Here is an 18,159-nt window from a genome sequence, read left to right on the forward strand (position 1 = left end):
AATCGTAAATAAAATAAAATGCAGAATGAGCGTGGTTTTGAGTCCCTTCCTGAGGCGATCAGACGGCTGCATCTTTCTAGATAAAGTGGGTCCAGCAGCACACGCTTTCCTTGCACAACACACGGATGCTGCCCTTGCACACGCATCTCTCCTGATGAGAGCTCTGCATCCGTCTTGTTCTCATACCACCATTTATAAATCGTGCTGCTGTGAGATTATCCCAGCTGCCCTAACACCTAGCAGAGTTCTCCAGCCCCAAGCACCTCAACCTCCCCCAGTAAAACCAGTCCGGCCCAGTCCCCGGCTGCGCTCTGCCTCCTTTCCGTAGGATCAGGGCACGAAGGAGGCCCCATCCCCACAGCACTCACCGGTGGCAGTCGTGCCAGACCCAGGCGTGGCGGCCGTTTTTGGGCCTGAAGTCGGACTGCCCGTTGTTGTGGATCTGCGAGGAGAAGCGCAGCAGGCGCCGGTAGCCGGAGGTGATGGAGGTGTTGGCGGCCGAGCTGGCCAGGCAGTTCTCCTCCAGGGCGCACTGCAGCATGAACATGGGGCGGTCCTCCAGGTAGGCTGTCTGCTCCACCAGCTCGGCGTTCAGCACCAGGTCAGGGGCAGCTGGAAGGAAGGAAGGAAGATTTGAACTCACGGCCTAACTAAAAACACCCGTGGAGATCTGGGAGAGGTAGGCCCGGCTCCTCGCACCGCGCTCAGCACCACCAGCAGCCATTTGGCACACCCGACGCATGGCACAGGCCGCTCGTTCCTCCTGTATATCCCAGGGCAATGTGCTAAAAGGAAATAAAGTCTTGAGTTACTCACTCTCTGAGCAGGACACACCAGCACCAAAGCGACCACCTCCTCTGGGGCAGGAGACGTCGGCCCCGTCGTGCCGGCAGTGGGCCAGGGACATCTCCGTCCCCGAGCACTTGACCCCGCTCATGACCACGCTGTCAGCGCTGACGTCTCCGTGCCAGTACCAGGTTTCCTTGGTAAAAAGACACAAAGAGGCATTTTGCACACTGTTCAGTCATTTTTGGGGGACTGCTGGGGGAATATTTGTCCCTACCTAACTTGTGTTCTCCCTCCAGGGTCACCAACGCACGAGCCCACACCATCATGGAGACAAATCTTGCCAAATGGTGCTGGTATCTGAGCCATAAAACCAGCCATAAAACTCCCACTGGAGTGAATCTAGTCATGGAGCGAGCTACTCCTATAAACTAACACTTCCAGAGTTTCAAAAAGAGAGGAAGGATTCGTTTGTTGCCTACTTTTTTGGGGATTAGGGTTCCAGATGGAGCGCCGTGCTTGGTATTTGTCCAAGCAGAGGAACAGAGGCAGGAGGCTGCTGATCAGCAGTGCGCTGCCCCTGCTCCAGGCAGCATCCCCCATCTCTCACCTCGCTTCACTCCATACATCTTAGCTCTGATGTGGGAAAGAAAAACACAATTTTGGTCTCTCTGCTAGGAGGGAGGGAGGCCAGGGAGCTGCACTGGCCTCTGATAAGGACCATTTGGCCTTCTTTTAAAGCTCTCTGCACCTGAACTATGCTTAGCCCTTGATTAAAAAATAAAGATTAAAATTAAAAGATGAGATGCTGAAACAGAACAGCGTGAAACTGTCTTGCAGAGGTCTGCGTGCATGAATGTGCCACCCACCCTCCTTAACTCCTGGCCCACTCCGCTCCCTTCTCACTCTAAATAGTGGGGAAGAAATGAGGAAATACTGGGGAAGAGACGAAAAAAGTTACCTGCTAAATTCTGCAGGGACAGAACGGACTGGGAACAGAGAAGAGTAACCTGGGGAATCAGACCCAGCCTAAGCTGAAGGCTTGGACTGGGATTAAAACCCAGCTCAACCAGGTTCCACATACATCTGACCTGTGTAAGCACATCTCTGCCCCTGTTTCTGAGCTGCTTTAAGTCTCTCCTTGTTTTCAGTCCAGCTGTAAGCTCAGTTTTCCACCCTGTTGTGCCCGTCCAGCTGATGAATTCATCCCTGGACCGTTTTAGCTCACACAGGCTGTGCCTCTGGGAGGGATGCCCAGCAATTAAACCACACCTGCCTTGTGATGCCCAAGGGGGAGGGCAACAAGAGGAGGCGAAATTAATGGCCAGGGGACACACAGCCCTCGAGGGGACTGGGACTAACTGGGATGCTAACCCAGGGTCTGCATCTCCTGGCTCAGAGGGGGATTTTCGGATATTCAAACCCTGCCTGCTCCCCGTCTTCATCACCCAGGCTTACAGAATTTGTAGGAGCAATAGAAAGTTGCCAGCTGCTGGGAGAAGGGAGGGAGGGGAAAGAAGAAGACCAAAAATCCTGATTTCCATGCGTGAGCATCAAAACCAGGAGCACGTTTCCAGGAGAAGAGACCCCAGCACGGCTCCCTTGCAGCAGGCTGTGTGTTAGCCCTGCTAGCAATGCTCTGTGCACACAGGGCTGCCCTGTTCCACACAGTGTGGCTTTATCCTCGCCGTGCTGGTGCAGCCGGGAGGTGCATAAGGGCCTTTTCTGTTCTAAATACCAGCAGCCTCAGCTAAAGGAAAAAATGGCTTGTTGCTCGCTGGACTCTCGGAGCTGTGTCAACAGAGCAGGGCAGCTGGAAAGGCCAGCAGTGTTCAAGGGACGTGGCTGTCCAGTCAGCTGGAGGAACCAGCTTGCACGGAGAGCTGTTTTGTATTTTTTTGGGGAGCCCCAATACCCATTTTGTGCCCAAAACTGCAATAAAGGCCCAGAAGTTAAATATTTCCCTACAAAAGCTGCTGTTACATGCCCAGATCTGCCTGTCCCTCTCTGTGATCCTGGAGGGATGAACACTTTATTCCTTTATCCCTTTTCAAGCCATCTGACACCACGTTAAACTTGGCTTCGAGCTTCACCCAGCCTGAGGAGTTCAAGTCCCCAGCCTGACCGAGGGAGGGACAAGAAACCGCACAAAACCACCAGCCCAACGGGGCCAGACTGGGAAATCCGATCCCTGAGCAGCACGAAAACACGAGGTTTGCCCAGAGCAGCACTTTCTGCTCCGAATATCCCCCAAATATCTGCTGTGCGTCAACATTTAACCTTCAGGGTCTCTCCGGACAACACCTCGATGCCAAAATCTGATTTTTTTATAACCCCACCTCATCCTCCACCACCCCCTACCCATCGCAGGGGTGCCACCGTGGCCACGGCGGGCACGGGAGGGCGCAGGGGACCTACCTGGAAGGCATGGCTGGCAAAACCCAAGCCCAGTTGCCGACACACCACCATGGCCTCCACGGTGCCCCAGTTCTCGCTGCAGACGGTGCCCCACCGCAGCGTGCCGTTGCGCTCCGCCAGCACCTCCACCCGGCCCTCGTAAGGGTTGCGGCCGCCGCTCAGGCGCAGCTGCAAGGCAGAAAAAAGTCAATAAATGTCAAGCATGGAAGAGGCAATGGTTGGCCAAGCAGTGCTCGGGGTGATTTGGAGGCTGGAGATTTCGGTTCTGCTCCTTGCAGAGCAGTTGGTGCAGTTTGGTTCTTCGTCTCCCACTGTGGGTACCCAAGCCCAGCATCTGAAAGCAGCCCGTGCCAGCTGCAAGAGAGCAACACGCTCCGCCTTTCTCTGTGTTAGAGGCTGTTTATGGCCTTTGGCAAGAGGATTTGCTCGTAGAAAGCCGTGTCTGGTTCATCCAGTTGGAGATTTTAAGCTCCACGTGGCAAACGGGACAGCAGCACCAAGACCTGGGTGCCACCGTGGGGAGAAACCGACCGGGTCCCGTCACATGGCAGATGTTAAAAATCTGAATTTTTAGGCAGGGCTTGGTGAAACAATTCCTACTCAGATGCCCCAAAATGCATCACAAAGAGGGCAGACGATGCTCTGGGATGAAAACACCTCGCCACATCACCCATATCCCAGCCCTTTGGCTTCTCACCTGGTTCTGGAAACCCATGGCAGGAACGTTGCACCTCACAGCAGCATCCTCCTCGTGGTTGCAGCCCTGCGACTCCATGTTGAACTTGCAGTCCGTGATGGATTTCTCAAAGCCCGTGCAGTCGATTTCGTTGAGATGAATTGGACCCATGCCTTTGAGAGGGGCGAGAAAGAAAAAGTCTTATCTCCTGCCCGTGCTACTGTGAAGAAATATCCAATAACACTTTATTAATACTTTGCAGACGTCGCGTTGGACTCTAGCATTCAAAACACAATCCTGAAATAACTCCAGCGATTTCTTGTAAAAAAAAAAATAAACCAAAAATCTGCAAGATTATTATTATTATTATTAATTTTACCATTACATTCTTTCCAGTAGTCTCTGGGAGTCAAGCGCCGCAGCAGAGGCCAAGTTTCCGCTGTTACATAATTTACAAACTTCAGCTGGAGGAATTCACAAATTTTGACCTTTTGGCTGCATCCATACGACAGGAATCTGGTCTCAGTCAAGGGCTGACATTTAAATGCAAACATCTACACGCTCACTGGGACAGCAGAGCAGAGCAACGCAGGGAGGTGCAAGAAATCAGCCAAAAATTGTGGGGCAGGTGCGTGGCACAGACTCCAACACCGCTGATAAAAGCAAGGCAGCAAGAGAGCAAACGTCTTTTGTCACGGCACAGAAAGGTCCCAAGGAACTGGGAGAAGAATTGAGAAATTTGGTTCCTTCCCCGGACAACACACAATTGTCATTTCCACCAGAGACCTACATAAGAGAAGGCCATAATCCCATAAAGCTCCCACGTCCTGTTTCCAAACTGAGCTCCAAACTGTTTAGCAAGAAGATTTTTGGGAAAGTACCCGAGATTTTGGCAGATTTTCTTCACCACAGAAGAACAACCAGAGCCCATGCGACCCCATCCATCACTGCTGCTGGGCTCACAGCAGACAGCGCGGTCAGGAGATCCCTGCAAGCAGCAGCTGGAGAACCTCTGCTCTCCAGTAGTTTTAGGAAGATTTTGGAGATGGAGAAATCTTGGGAAAAAAAAATATATATCTGAATTTTGAGCCATTTTTGTGCTTACCTCTCTGGAAAGGAAAATGTTACCCAACTTCGAGGCTGCACCTCAAAGCAAAGGGCTGACTGGAAGGTGGGAAAAGGTGATGGGTTTGTTAATGGTAGGGGGCTCTTTTTGCTTAAAAACCTTTTTCTGCTGCCATCTGGAGCCTGTCTGACTCCCCGGGACAACCAGCACACCTGTGACTCAGATCCTCTTTGTAGCTGCCTCTGGAAATGAGGTATCTGCAGCCCTGGGCACTGAAACGCAGCCAAATGTCATTGCTGTAGGGATGATAAAATTTGTATTTCCTCCTATGCCATTCCCTTTAGCAGAAGAATAGGATTAGGGCTGTATGTCCAACACACATTCACCTGCTGCTTGGGGGTTTATTTTTATATTTTCCCTCCAAGGGCACTGCAGGGACACAACATGTTCAGGAGACTCAGACTCAGACCTTCCTTTCAACAAACTCTATCTGAATAAGGGTAAGCTGTTTATTCTGGGTCTCATTTATCTAGAAAAGGGGGGAATAAATCATTATCTACAGATCCTGAAATCTTTGTGGGAGACGGTTTTCTCCCACAGGTCCCTTTTATCTTAATTAGGATTCCTAGACAATCACTGCACATCACTCGTGGCTCTAGAAAGTGAGTGGTTTTTACCTTGTGAAACTACATCTCCAACACGGTGACGAAAAGAATGGTCACTCCAATTTATATTTGAAAACACAAATTCACCAAGATGGAGATGTGACAAAGCAAAGCCTAAACAAATAAAGGGACGCAGAGTTCAACAACCGAGTTGTTGAACCGAGCGCTCGGTGTCCCAGAGGACAGCTCCAGCAGGGCGCATTGACTGATTGCCAGTGTTTAACATGGAAAAAAAAAAGGAAAATATGTGGAAATTCCAGGCATTGCTGGGAGCTTCCAGGCTGAAGAAACGCCACCCTTTCATTTAGTCTCACGATACAGGGTTTGGTGTCATTTTCTTGAGGGTTAACGCTATGGAAGTGAATCAGAAAGTGGTTTGCGAGGGCAAATGTGAGGCTCTGAGTTGCCGTTTACCAGGCTTCGGAATTTAAACCAGCTCCCAAATACAGGAAATCCAAACCCAAAGCTGGCTCTGAGCTGTACAAATAGCCCTTCTATTTATAACGGGCTAAATTAATATTCTGGGCTTAAATTGGAGAGCGTTTGAAGTCTAGACCCAGGGCCCATTTTTGCCAGGAACCTTCTAGTAATGCCTTGCACCACGTGCATCTAGAGAGCTTGCAAAGAGAATTGGAGAGCAACGGGTGTGATAACGAAGAAATAATTACTGGAGCAGCTGCTGGAGGGGAAGGTTAAACTCATCATCACCAGGCGTCTTTCAAGGAATCCTGAATATCCCTCTAAGGCACAGCCTCGAGGGACTTATTAAGAGCAGCGAAGAAATTCTTGGTCCCCAAAGCAAACATCCCAGTAAAAACACTCGCTGCCCTGGATTGTGAAAGGGTTTCTCAGAGGTGGATGAGAGGAACGGTCCCTGGAGCTCTTTTTGCCCTTACCTTGCCCCAGCCTCGCGCCTGTTATCGCTTCCTTGGCGCTGCCGAAGCCCAGCTCGCGGCACACCACGCTGGCTGACACCAGGTTCCAGTTATCGTCGCAAACCGTCCCCCACTCCCCGTTTTTCAGCACTTCCACTCGTCCTTCGCCAGTGTTGGCTCCCCCTTTCAGCCTCACCAGGGGCTGCTGCAAGACACAGACAGGAGCAGGGTCACCACTGCCCGCGAGCAGAGCATCCTTCCTCTATGGCTCTGATTTACGGGGGTTGTGTGCTCAAAATGTGCCACCCCCAGGCACCTAAAAACCCCCATCACATAGTACAAGAGGCTGGAAGTGCTGGGAGAAAGGAGATCTTTGTTTAACAAGGCTTAGGGTATTCAGAGACTTTTTCTTTTTTTACACCCCTATGTGTGAAATGTAAAGAGACATCTTAATTCTCGGCCGTTTTGGTGCTTGGATCAAGGAGCCTGTTTCACAGAGCCGTTCTGCAGCAGAGGGATGGCACAGCTGGATGTGCAGCAGCCCAAATTCCAGTAGGAACATCGGTTTTTCTAAGATCTATAAGAAGTATTTTAAAACACACACAATGTGGCCTAAGACTACACTGTGCTCACCATCACTGACAGCTGCAGAAATCTTCCCTATCCAAATATTACAGATTAGGGAGCTATTAGGAACAGAACAAACGCATCCCCTTGTATGACTCCCCTTGAAGTCAGACAGCAGTCCTACACACACAGCTGAGAGGCAGGTTCAGCTCCGTTATTCCCATTACTTAGAGTTTCTACTACAGCAATATGGGGCGGGATTGTTTGGGGTCTGCTGAGGTGCCAAGAAAAAGCCCACTGCTATAGCCACAGAGATATAGGGCTGCGGAGGGCAGGCTACAGCCAAAGCCTACAACACCTAATGCACCCTGCAAAAGAACTCGAACCCCAGGTTAAAAACCCCCAGACCCTTCAATCACCCCCATATCCTAAGGCTGCACATCCTTTAAAGGTGGGAAGTGACCTTGCATTCCCCCAGCATCAGCCTAAACCACGTTTGCTGCATCCCTTCCCATCTGGCCGCCCCGCTGATGCTGCGAGCAGCCGACTCCAGGCACGTTTCCTAGCAGCCTTCTGCATATCTGAGGACCTTTGTGCTACGCTCAGCCCGCTCTTCGCTAGACTAAACAAACACAGCCCTCCCAACCTTTCCTGCGGGCCGTGTTTTCCCTGCCTCTCGGGGCATTTCTCTGCAGAGGACCCCGGGGCGGCGGAAATACCAGCTTATTTCCATCCCATCTCTACGGGAGAGAGAACCCGGCAGGATTTAAGTGACTGCGAAACAGCAAAGCCCAGCAGCAACCGGGCACGGATTCAACTGGCTTGCACGGAAAAGCTCAAACAGGAACGTGAGGGCTGAGCTTTCTTACTACTCGCTCTCAGCCTTGCCAGCTGCGGCGGTGAGCGAGGCTCCCACCCTTCCAAGCCTGGTACCACGGCCTCATTAACATGACTAATTACACTCCGTTGGCTTCTTCCACTCAAAGTTGTGCCTTGTCCCTTGCTCACCTCCTGCCTGAAGGCTTTTCGGAAGCCGCTGTGGCTGCTAGGGGCAAAGGCACGTCCCGGGACGCAGCTGACCACCGCCGGCATCCCGTTCTCGCACGTCGCGTTCTTCTCCGCGTCCACGTTGAGGTGGTTGCCCAGCTTGCAGCTGGAGATGTGAGCCTCGTTCCCGCTGCAGTCCATCGAGTAAGCCCAGTAATGCTGCTTCCTTCTGCTGGCAAACATCCTGGCAGGAAGAAAGAGGAAAATGAGAATTTGGAACCCAAAAGAGCCGCGCCGATGTCACTGAGACAAGAACACCTTGGGATTAAATGAGGAATGACCAGCGTTATTTGAAGGGTGACCCATTCATACTCACAATACCCCTCCGTTCAGGTGCTTAGGAATAAATTTAAGCTACTAAATTAATAGCTGAAATTAGTATTAAATTAATTTAAGTGTCTATTTAAGCTAAAGAGCAGAGTGTGAATCAACGGCGTGGCTGGAGCAACAACTACGCACTTAAGGAGAGACACTTAACAGAGATCCCACGCTGCAGGGGTCAGAGAGCAGAGCCAAGGCAGTTAACCAAAAAGGCCAAAAGGGCCCCAAAAAGACCTCTCCTGTAACCGAGCTGCTCTCTTTGCTTGCCATCACCTCTCAGCTGCGAGGAGATGGCAGAGAGCTACGGCCCTCCAGCTTCTCTCCCAGCTGCGGCGTTAACAACTGCAAGCCTGAAAGCAATTTCCACCAGCAGAAGCAATTCCCTTGATGACATGTTCACGGCAGAGGAGGTTGGCAGCAGCTTCTGCTTCTTGCTCCCAAACCTTTGTGCTCGCTTGGAGCCGCTCCAGGGGCTGCTAAGGGGAGCACCAATTCTGATCAACCACAGCACCTGAACAGGACCTGGTGGAGGAACAAAGGAACCTGTAGAGGGTGTTGGGTTGAAATTCAACCAGGCAGGTGGTGACTGCAAGGTTTTTTCCCAGGTGCTACCCTTCAGTGGTCCTGTGTGGGCTGGTTTGTTCTGTCCTGGATGCTGGAGAGGATCTTCTCCCCTTCCGCTCGCTAAGATTTGCTGACAAGCTCGTCCAAGCTCACATGGCTCACAGCCACCAGCTCAGCTTTTTCTGAAACCAGATTTCTCCAGGTTGATGCTAGGGTGAAATACAGCCGAGATGGAGATGCAAATGAATCACACGACGGGGAGTAAATGCTCTGCTGGAAAGGGCTGAGGATGGAGCAGCACAGGCAACCTGCCCATCCTGGGGGTAAAACCCATCAAAACAGGGCTGTGAGGGGCCCTGAATCAACAAAATGAATGGGGATAGGAAGAGGAAAAATTAAAAATAAGAAACATAAGAACAGAGGGGATGTGGGCAAGAAGAAAGTGCCAGTCACATCACAGCTAGAATATCTCAATCAATTTTGGACCAGGCCTTGAAGACTTTTCTTACTTCTAATTAAGCTGTGCTACAGCTTAATTACACGTTACCCCTGGGAAGCATCTGGAAGCCTTCTCGAGTGATTTTACTCCATACTCCCCTAGCAGGAGCCAGCTCTGCTTCATTCATCCCCCTTCCATTCTGGGCTCTCATTTGGGAAGTGAGAACCTGAAGGAGAGTTTACACCAAAATCCTGACACACACACGTGCAGAGAGTTCCACGAGCTCCAGAGCAGACGCAGCAGAAACCCAGCCTGTCTTAGGGAAGTAATTACGGGGATGCCTTATAATAGCAAACAATGACCTCAGCCTGGAAACTCGATGAGGCATTAACATCTGGTGGATATTAGCAAGCTGGGGAGAAACAGCCAGAGAAAGCCCCACCTCACTTCCCCAGACCAAATAGATGTGGATATATATTAAAAAGTGGAATAGTGATGATGTCTGCAGACAGAAACTCGGGGCATTCCTGTTATTTAGCACACAGAGGGTGCAGCCCACCTCTCCCTGGCCTTGCTGTAAGCCAAGGGCAATGCAGCTTGGATCATGGTGAGTGAACAGTTGTGCTGTGAGTTCAGCCAAAGCTGGAACCCAAAGGATTTCTACCGGTCAGGAGAGGTTGGTCTTCATCACTTAAGCTTTAAAAAAAGGCATAGGTTAAGCCCAAGGGCTGCAGGAAGCATCTCAGGGTGTAGCCAAAGCAACCCTGCTTTGGAAGAGTGTGTCTGAGAGACCTTGAGGAGAGCAAAAAGTGCTGGGAAAATTCACACGTGCTGGGAAAATTCACCCCTGGTGCACTGAATGCAGAAAAAACCATGTCCTATAGGTGCTGAGCATCCTCTCCTTGACAAATCATGAAGCTGTAAGAAGGCATCAGGTCCATCTCTCTGCATTTTGGGTCATAAGCTCTTGCTGTCCCCATCAACAAAAAGCATTTAATCCTCCTCCCTCAGCCCCAGCAAGGCTCGGAGGAGGAGTTAAGCAGCACTTATATAAAACCACTTTGAAGCACGAACAAGAACATGGAAACAACGCTGAGATTTGTTTCGTTTCCTACCATAAATCGCGCTGTCAGCTGCAGAGCCTAAGTTACATTCAGGAATAAAACCCTGGCACGGGGACAGCGATGAACTAAGTTGTTTTCTTTCAAGCAAGATCCATCTGCAAATCATTTCACCTCCCACCACTGTGCAGAAGAGCCCAGGACCCATTCGCTCAGCCTGCAAAGCTGCACTTTGTGGGCACTGGGACCGGCGTGGACGCTGCCCCCAGCCCCTCTGAAACCCAACCCCATTGGGAAAGGATCCTGGGAGAAGGGTGTTTACAAACGAGGCAGAGCAGAGCCTGAGAAACAAGGAAAAATATTTCTGAGGCTTCACACTCATGTGGAGATTAGGGTTTAGTTGGAGTGATCAGGAGATGAACCCAAAAAACAGGATATGACCAGAAGGCGTGGGGGGCAGCGCACAGAGCAGATCTCAACAGTTTTCACTCCGGTATCTCAATTAAGAGGCGAGGACCTCTTAATTGAAATCCTCAGCCCAGACCTGGGACGTTTCCCTTACCAGCAATGCATCAGCCAGCCCTTTGCTCAGAGAGCCAGCAGACACACGCTGCCCTGCTAACGTGTGGTTCGGGTCTCTGGTAACACGAAGCATAAAGGGCAGATGCCCCAGGAAAGAAAACAGCTTTTAAACTATGCTAACCAAACAAAACTGCCTTTCTGACAAAGTTTTACAAGTCTTCCTCTAATGAAACAGCATGCCATCTTCTTCTAACCCAACATAATATTCATCATATTTTCCAAAACATCTTTCCGTGGGTGCAGGAGCAAGCAAACCATCACCGCCTGCTGAGAGCGAGCAGAGGTGAGGGAGGAATTAGGGCACTACCCAAGCAATTTGTCTGGTTCAGTAGCAGAGATGCACATGCCTGGTATTTGTAAGCACTGCATATTCATAACTCCTCCAGTGAATGGGATTTTCAACATTGCTGAACAGCCGTGCCTCGGTTTTTCCATCCTTACAGGCGCTGTTGCAAGAGGCAGAACAATTACCGAGCGCCCTTTTATTTAAGGCAGATGGTTCCAGCTGCTAAGGTTAATGCTTTTCTTGGAAATGCCACAAGCAAAAAAAAAAAAAAAAAAAAAAAAAAAAGGAAAAAAATCTGCTTTGTCTTACTAGAAGCATCCTGCCCTCCTGCTCTGATGCAGGCAGTGGGAATCTCAGGGCTGAGTTTGGGGGAGAAACCCTGCACTGATGGGAGGAAAAGTGCCTTTAACAGGAGCAGAACACGAAACCGCCTGGTAGCAATTATTAAGTCACTGCTCGTCTCCCTGGGAAGCCCAAAAAGATTTCCACTTGGGTTATTTATTTTATATTCTTTGCGCTGCCGTGCAGCTTTTCGCTCTTCCAGCCCAAGGACCTCTTCGATTGATCACGATCTTACTACCGAGAGAAATGAAACGTGGCCAGCTGGCCCCAGAGGGAGCCTTCAGAAACACCAACTGCACAGGCCGAAAGGAGCAGGCAGGAAAACCACAGCTCCTGCTGCAGAAATCAGCTCTTCCCCCACCGACCGAGGCTTTCCCACTCCACAGGTCACATATGATAGGAAAGAAGCGAGACAGGATTTAGCTTAAACTGTTTTGCATCTGCTTCGGGGTGTTATTTCGAGGGAATGGCGTAGGAAGAGCCATGTCTGCGATGAAGGCTGGTGACAAAAAGCAACGACAACAAAAAAAAGACCAGAGCTCCCAGCTTTCAAGGCAAGAGGAAGGCATCCTGAACCGATCAGCCCCTCAAAGACACGATGCTCTCCCATTTTCTTCCCTCTTTTTAAAGCCATCTACAAACAGAGGAGCTCAAAACAGCTCTGCAATCACAACTGCATCCTCCTACCAGCACCACCGGAGGTGCAGAGGCAGAAAGAAGCAAGGCAGGGAGCAGCAGCAGGACGCACGACCCATGCCTGCAGCTCGGAGCAGGCTGCGATGCACAGAGCAAGGCGCGCAGCTGGAAGCGGCTGGCAGCTCTTCCAACCCCAAGCCCCGAGCCACTGCCGGTGCCAAAAAGAGCTGAACCGGGGCTAACAGCAGCGAGAAATTAATGGGAAATGGTCCCCAGGGCAGGCGGCTGCTCTGCGGGGGATTTGGCAGCCGGACACCCACGAGGCATGGATGGTGAGCCTCTGAGAAAGCCAAACGTGAAAGCAGCTGGTTGACACGGGTTGACACATCAGAGGTGTGAGACCAGGGCTGCAGGAAGGAGCAGGAAGGAGGAACGTGGCCAATAAAGCACAAAAAAAGCCCTGTTTTATTTCGGGATGCTTAGGTGTGCTTGCAGCTAATAGGTTTACTCCCAGTACAGTATCATCACTTCGCTCGCATCCACCCATCCTGCATGAAACACAGGACCTAAACCCATTGCTAGTGAAGGAAATGATCATCCCATAGCCAGAAACAATTAAAAAATAAAGGTTTTGGGCTGATTATCCACATCTCCTACTACAGGACCTATCAGACACTAAAGCTGATACGGCCCTAGGCCTCCAGCCAGCACGGTGAGGATCAAACCATTCCCCTGGCCGCACAAGGAAATGCTTGACATTTCACATATTTGCACAGAAGGAAAACCTGATCTGAAGGAATGAAGCAGTTGGAGGTTTTTCCTCCCTCGAGGTCCCCAGCATCGTCGGACCATTTGCATTTCCGAACAAGGCCCCGAGTGTTCGCAGGGCCACGCGACTCACACAAGGTTCAGCTCTTACTTGTAGACCTTGGCGTTGTATTTCCTCTCGCTCGGAAATCCAAACATGCCGCAGACGACTCGTGAGTTTTTCATGGTCCAGTGCTTGTCACAGATCTGCTTCCAGGTCCCCTCGTCCTTCACCTCCACGTAACCCTCCGTGACGGGCACCCGCTTGCGGTAGGTGGCGAGGATGGCGCGGATCCTTATGTCTTCCACCTGGATGTTCATGTTCTGTGAATATAAAAAAAATACACGAATGATGCAAGGAAACCTGCTGTTTGGCTTCCAGGTGGGGAACAGAAATCGATTCTGCTCAGGGGAATCACAACTGGACAGAGGGAGGCAGAAAATAAGAGGGATTAGGAAAAGTCTCACCAGGGAAGCAACAAACCTTGCGCAAGTCCTTCCTTGGCCCTGGGAAAGAGGATGCTTTTTCTCATGTTAAATAAAAAAATCATCTCATTTTTTATTTGAATTCATTGAAAGTGCTCATTTCAGAAGCGTGGTGACCTTAATTAGGTCTCAGCTACTATGGGAATTAACCTCATAACTTCAGTAGGGCCAATTTACCAGCAGAAATCAGGGAGGTGGGAGCCCTGGCGAGGAACCGAAATGGGGGGGGTCTCTCTGGGCACCCCTTCCCCACCTGGCCCGGCCTGTGGGAGCCAGGACCCCCACCTGCTGGCACGGGCACCCCCAGTGTCCATGGGCTGGATTTGTCCCCCCGGCTGAAGCAGATGGCTCAGAGGTTGCGCGGATTTCACATTTGGAGCCTACGTGAGAAGGCTGCGCAAACAAACCTTGCAGGGACCAAAAGCAAAGGCCGACTGGAAAATATCTGCTGTGGCAAGCAATTACAAAAGAGCTACTGAAAATTTTATAGCTTGCTTCCAGGAGAGTTTTTTTTTTTTTTTTTTTTTTTTTCTTCGCAAAAATGTACAAAACCACGTGGTTGTGCTCGCGGTTACATCAGAGCTGAGGAATCCTTCCCTCCCCTCGCTCAAATTCAATCGCTTGGAAAAGAAAAGTGCCCAGAGCTTTAAAGAGACGCCGGCTTCTCCGGGACACGGACCAGTGGCACACACAGAGGTATTCGAGTCAGGGAGATCACAGCGGGACTCGCAGAGTCCTGCGAGTTACACGTGGCGCATCCCCCTCCAGAAACTGCCCCAGCACTGATGGAAATCACAGGGCACACGGAAACCAAGGGCAGGGAAAATCTGCTCCTCGTTCACAGCCCTGGGCAAGTCACTCCAGGCTTTTATTTTACATTTAACACTCGATTTTACAGCAAACTGGGTGACTGATTCCTCCGTTCACCTTCAGCTGGAGCATCCACGAGGCACCCCCCGTGACCCGGGCCAGCAGGACCTTGAGTTTTACCCAGGAAAATCAACGCAATGGGGATGACAGCTTGGGCTTGGATCTTAAAAACACCTATAGCCCTTAGGGAAAAAAAAATAAAAAAAAAAAAAAGAAAAAAAGAAAAAAAACACAATAAACCAACAGAAACACCCACAATAATATCCAAGTTTGTTACATCTGAGACTTTAAGGTGTTCAGACAAAGGGCCTGATGCAAGAGCAAACTCATGCACCTCTTGTGCAATCTGGAAAGTCCATTTCCATTTGCAATACAAAGAGTTTTTCTCCCGTAATGCTGCACAGCTTCTGACTACGTGCTGTCAGGGAAGTAGCAGAGCCTCTGTGCATTGAAGGCCTCCCCAGGCTGGTTTCCAAACCTGCGACTCGCTTTTCCCCTGGTGCAGATTATAAAATGTTTCCAGCCCTTCGGTGGAGGGGGAAAGTGTTTACCTGCAGCTGGAGGCCAGCGCTGCCTGAGAGAGCACCTTGTTTCCCTGCTCCCTCCATCACGCCCTGCTCTCTTCACCAGGAAACAAGCAGCAAGAAAAGCCTTAAATCCACTTGGAAATAGCTCTGACAGCTGAAGATCTAAAAATGCCTGGAGTAAGAAGCCTATGGGAGAGGATTAACCCAAAAGACAGAATGCCAAAGCTTAAAATTGCACTCGAGCACACGAAAAAGGTAGTAACGACGGAGGAAATTTGCATTGACAGCTGAGAAAGTGGGTGAGACAGCCTGGGTGATTTTTTTTTCTGTCTGCGACTGCAGGATATATCCACCCTATATAAAATCCTCAGTATGTTTGCTGCACGTGGGTACGTTGGTATCAGCCTCACTGCATAATAAAGTAATTGAAAGGGGGCATTTTCCTTGCCTAGAGCTGGCACAGCAAGGTGCTACCATCCACTTGTGGCTTGCAGTTGTCTGGCACTTCCATTTTGCCTGGATTTAAGCAGGCCAGAGGCAGCAGCCTGTCCCCAGCATGATGGAGAGGAGGAGAATTCAGACCAAAGTGGGATTCCTCCTTCAGGAATGATGCTCAAGGACGCCTGTGTTTCCCAGGAAGATGCAGGATGGGGTTATGAGCCTATTTGGTGTGATGGAAGCTCCCTTAGTCCGGGTGGTGACACATCTGAAAAGCCTCCAAGATACGCAGGGTGCTCAGAGGGTGGGAGAAAAAAAAATTCTCAGCCTCGTTTTGCAGATTGAGAAATAAAACCCAGGGAGATCAAACTGCTTCTCCAAAGACCTTAAGGGCAGGAATTGCATCCAAGTATCCTGAGGTCCCGACCCCAACCTCCACGCAAAGATCCCTCCTGCACCAGGGAACATTGGAAAAACCTCTAGCACTCATATTTGTGTTTTATTTTACCTTTTTTAATCCTTCCCACTCCGCCACCTTCGCTGGAGCTGTGGTGCACAAGGGCAGAGACATCCAGCCTGCCTCTGACAGATGCTGGGGAAGAAGCATCCAAACAGGGCAACGTGCAGCAATATTTCCCCGTTGTGTCCCCTGCAGCTCCCAAGCATCTGTGTCCAGAAGGTGTATTTTAAATGTTCAAAGGCCAGGAATGGATTTGAGCATCCCTTGCTGCGATGCGCTGAGGTTTAGGCTATTGGAGCAACGGGCAAAGAAAGAAATCATCTCCCTCTGTCAGAGGAGGAGAGGGAAGCCACAAAGTTTAAAGAATAATAAAAAAAAAAAAAAAAAACAAAAACAGACCAGGCTGTCCTTGCTGGTCAGTTTACAGTAGAAAAATAAGGGGCAAAGCTCAAAAGGCTTGCTCATGGGCTTGAAAAAACACGGTCAGAGCCAGCGTGATACCTCAGGCACGGCAGGCTCCGATACCAAGGTCCCCAAACACATCTCTCTTACCCAGGAGATGCTGACATAGACACAAAAAAAACCCCTTGGCACTCTCTTTTAGCAAATCCAACCCTTTTTGTCCTGCCTTTTTGCCTGTATTTGCCAAGGAAGAAAATAAAAACCACAAAAGTGAGCACATTAGCAAGAAATAAGCCATCGTTTCATTCCCTCCAGGGTATTTTGATTTTCAGATAGTTAGGGCAGACCGGCACACAGTGACATTTTCATGATCTGTCTGAGAGCAAAGCCAACCTACATCCAACCCCCTTTCTGCTCACAGAAAATGGGTTGAGAGCAGAGAACTCCTGATACAGCAACTCGTGGGGCTGCACCGAGCCTGAACAAACAGCAAAACATCCACGGGAAGAGATCCACGTGCTGCTGACCTCAGCTTTGTGCTGCGAGATTAAAGAACAAAGGAACAAATTAAATAAACTAAATATATTTATATTATAGAATATGTACTAAATATATTGAACGGTTTCCTTTCTCTGCACAGTTTTTGTTACACTGGGAGTATCCAGAAATGCCAGCACAGCCAGACCTATATTTTATCTCCCAGCACCAACGCACAGAGCAGCTGGGGTAATGGTGAAAACAGACTCGGCATCAAAATCGGGAGCAAACAGCATTTAATAGCCGGAGCAGATGTTTTTAAATAGCTCTCTCCATACTTTCTGTACACGTGGAGACAAACGCCTGCAACAAGCTGTCATGTCAACAAGGAAAACTGCCTCTGAAAGCTTTATTTATGATGCTGCAGCCGTACACTGAAGACAAGGTAGATCTAGAAAATGCTCTGAACACCCATGGCTCATGCATGACGGTCCTCCAGCAATCCTTCCCCAGCTTCCACCTATTTAAGCCAACAGTTATGGAGATGTAGGTGCCAGCCCTTATCCCTTTTATCAAACAAACTAACAAAAAAACACACAAAAACCAAAAACACAACCTCCATGACTTGGGATTCAGCTGCTAGCTCAATACACCCACAGCTGAGCCCCAATACAGATTAAGCACACGTGCAGCAGGAAATCCTAAGACATTTTGCTCCTGCTTGAGTTAAGCCTCCTTAGCTTTGAAAGGCGTGAAGAAACAGAAGATAAAGCTGGGGGAAGACACATAGTGCATTTATTCCTAGATCCAGCACCGCGGCTTGCACATCAACCTGATTTACACCGGAGCCACTTGGCTGCGTATAGAATATAAAAATCAGACCCAAACTAAAATTGCTGTCCTGGACACAAAGCCCACCTCAAGCCAGCTGTGCTCTGCTATAAAACCAGCAAATCTCAGCCTCCGAGGCCTGCCCAGAGTCAGGGAAAAGAAAAGGGGTTTGGTTTTGAGCTTTCACAAAAGGATTCCTGGCTCAGAAAGTTTTCACAAGAGGCTCGGCTGCTTTTGTTTCCACCCTCTGCACCAAACACATCCCCACGGCTTCGGATCCGATTGCAAAAACGGACGCAGCTTTCATAACATTTTCTTCCCCATTTTGTCGTCTCTTTTGCGTGGACAGAACAATATCACGCACGCTCCTGCACTGCCCGAGCTCGGTGATAACCCCTCTCTCATTGGGATTCACAGCATTGGGCCAGGGGAGAGCTCCTGTTCCTAGAAACCCGACTGCTCCTTCTCGCATCGCTGGCTCCTGGCTGACAGCGAGCCACAGCAGCTGGGATTTTGGAGGGGATTTGGAG

General features: G+C 50.0%; 1 protein-coding gene across 1 annotated transcript in view; it reads right to left on the reverse strand.

Annotated features, from left to right (window-relative positions):
- Positions 1 to 18,159, reverse strand: part of LOXL2 (lysyl oxidase like 2) — a 43,329-nt gene that overhangs the window by 9,235 nt on the left and 15,935 nt on the right. The window contains exons 4-10 of the mRNA XM_068662036.1: positions 13,251 to 13,462; positions 8,062 to 8,284; positions 6,508 to 6,691; positions 3,902 to 4,053; positions 3,205 to 3,372; positions 817 to 982; positions 369 to 612 (exon numbers count right to left, since the gene is read on the reverse strand). Of these exons, the coding sequence (XP_068518137.1) occupies positions 369 to 612; positions 817 to 982; positions 3,205 to 3,372; positions 3,902 to 4,053; positions 6,508 to 6,691; positions 8,062 to 8,284; positions 13,251 to 13,462 (1,349 nt within the window). The remainder of the gene's footprint in view (positions 1 to 368; positions 613 to 816; positions 983 to 3,204; positions 3,373 to 3,901; positions 4,054 to 6,507; positions 6,692 to 8,061; positions 8,285 to 13,250; positions 13,463 to 18,159) is intronic.

Source organism: Anas acuta, chromosome 27 (assembly GCF_963932015.1).
Source record: "Anas acuta chromosome 27, bAnaAcu1.1, whole genome shotgun sequence".
Classification (NCBI taxonomy): Eukaryota; Metazoa; Chordata; class Aves; order Anseriformes; family Anatidae; genus Anas; species Anas acuta.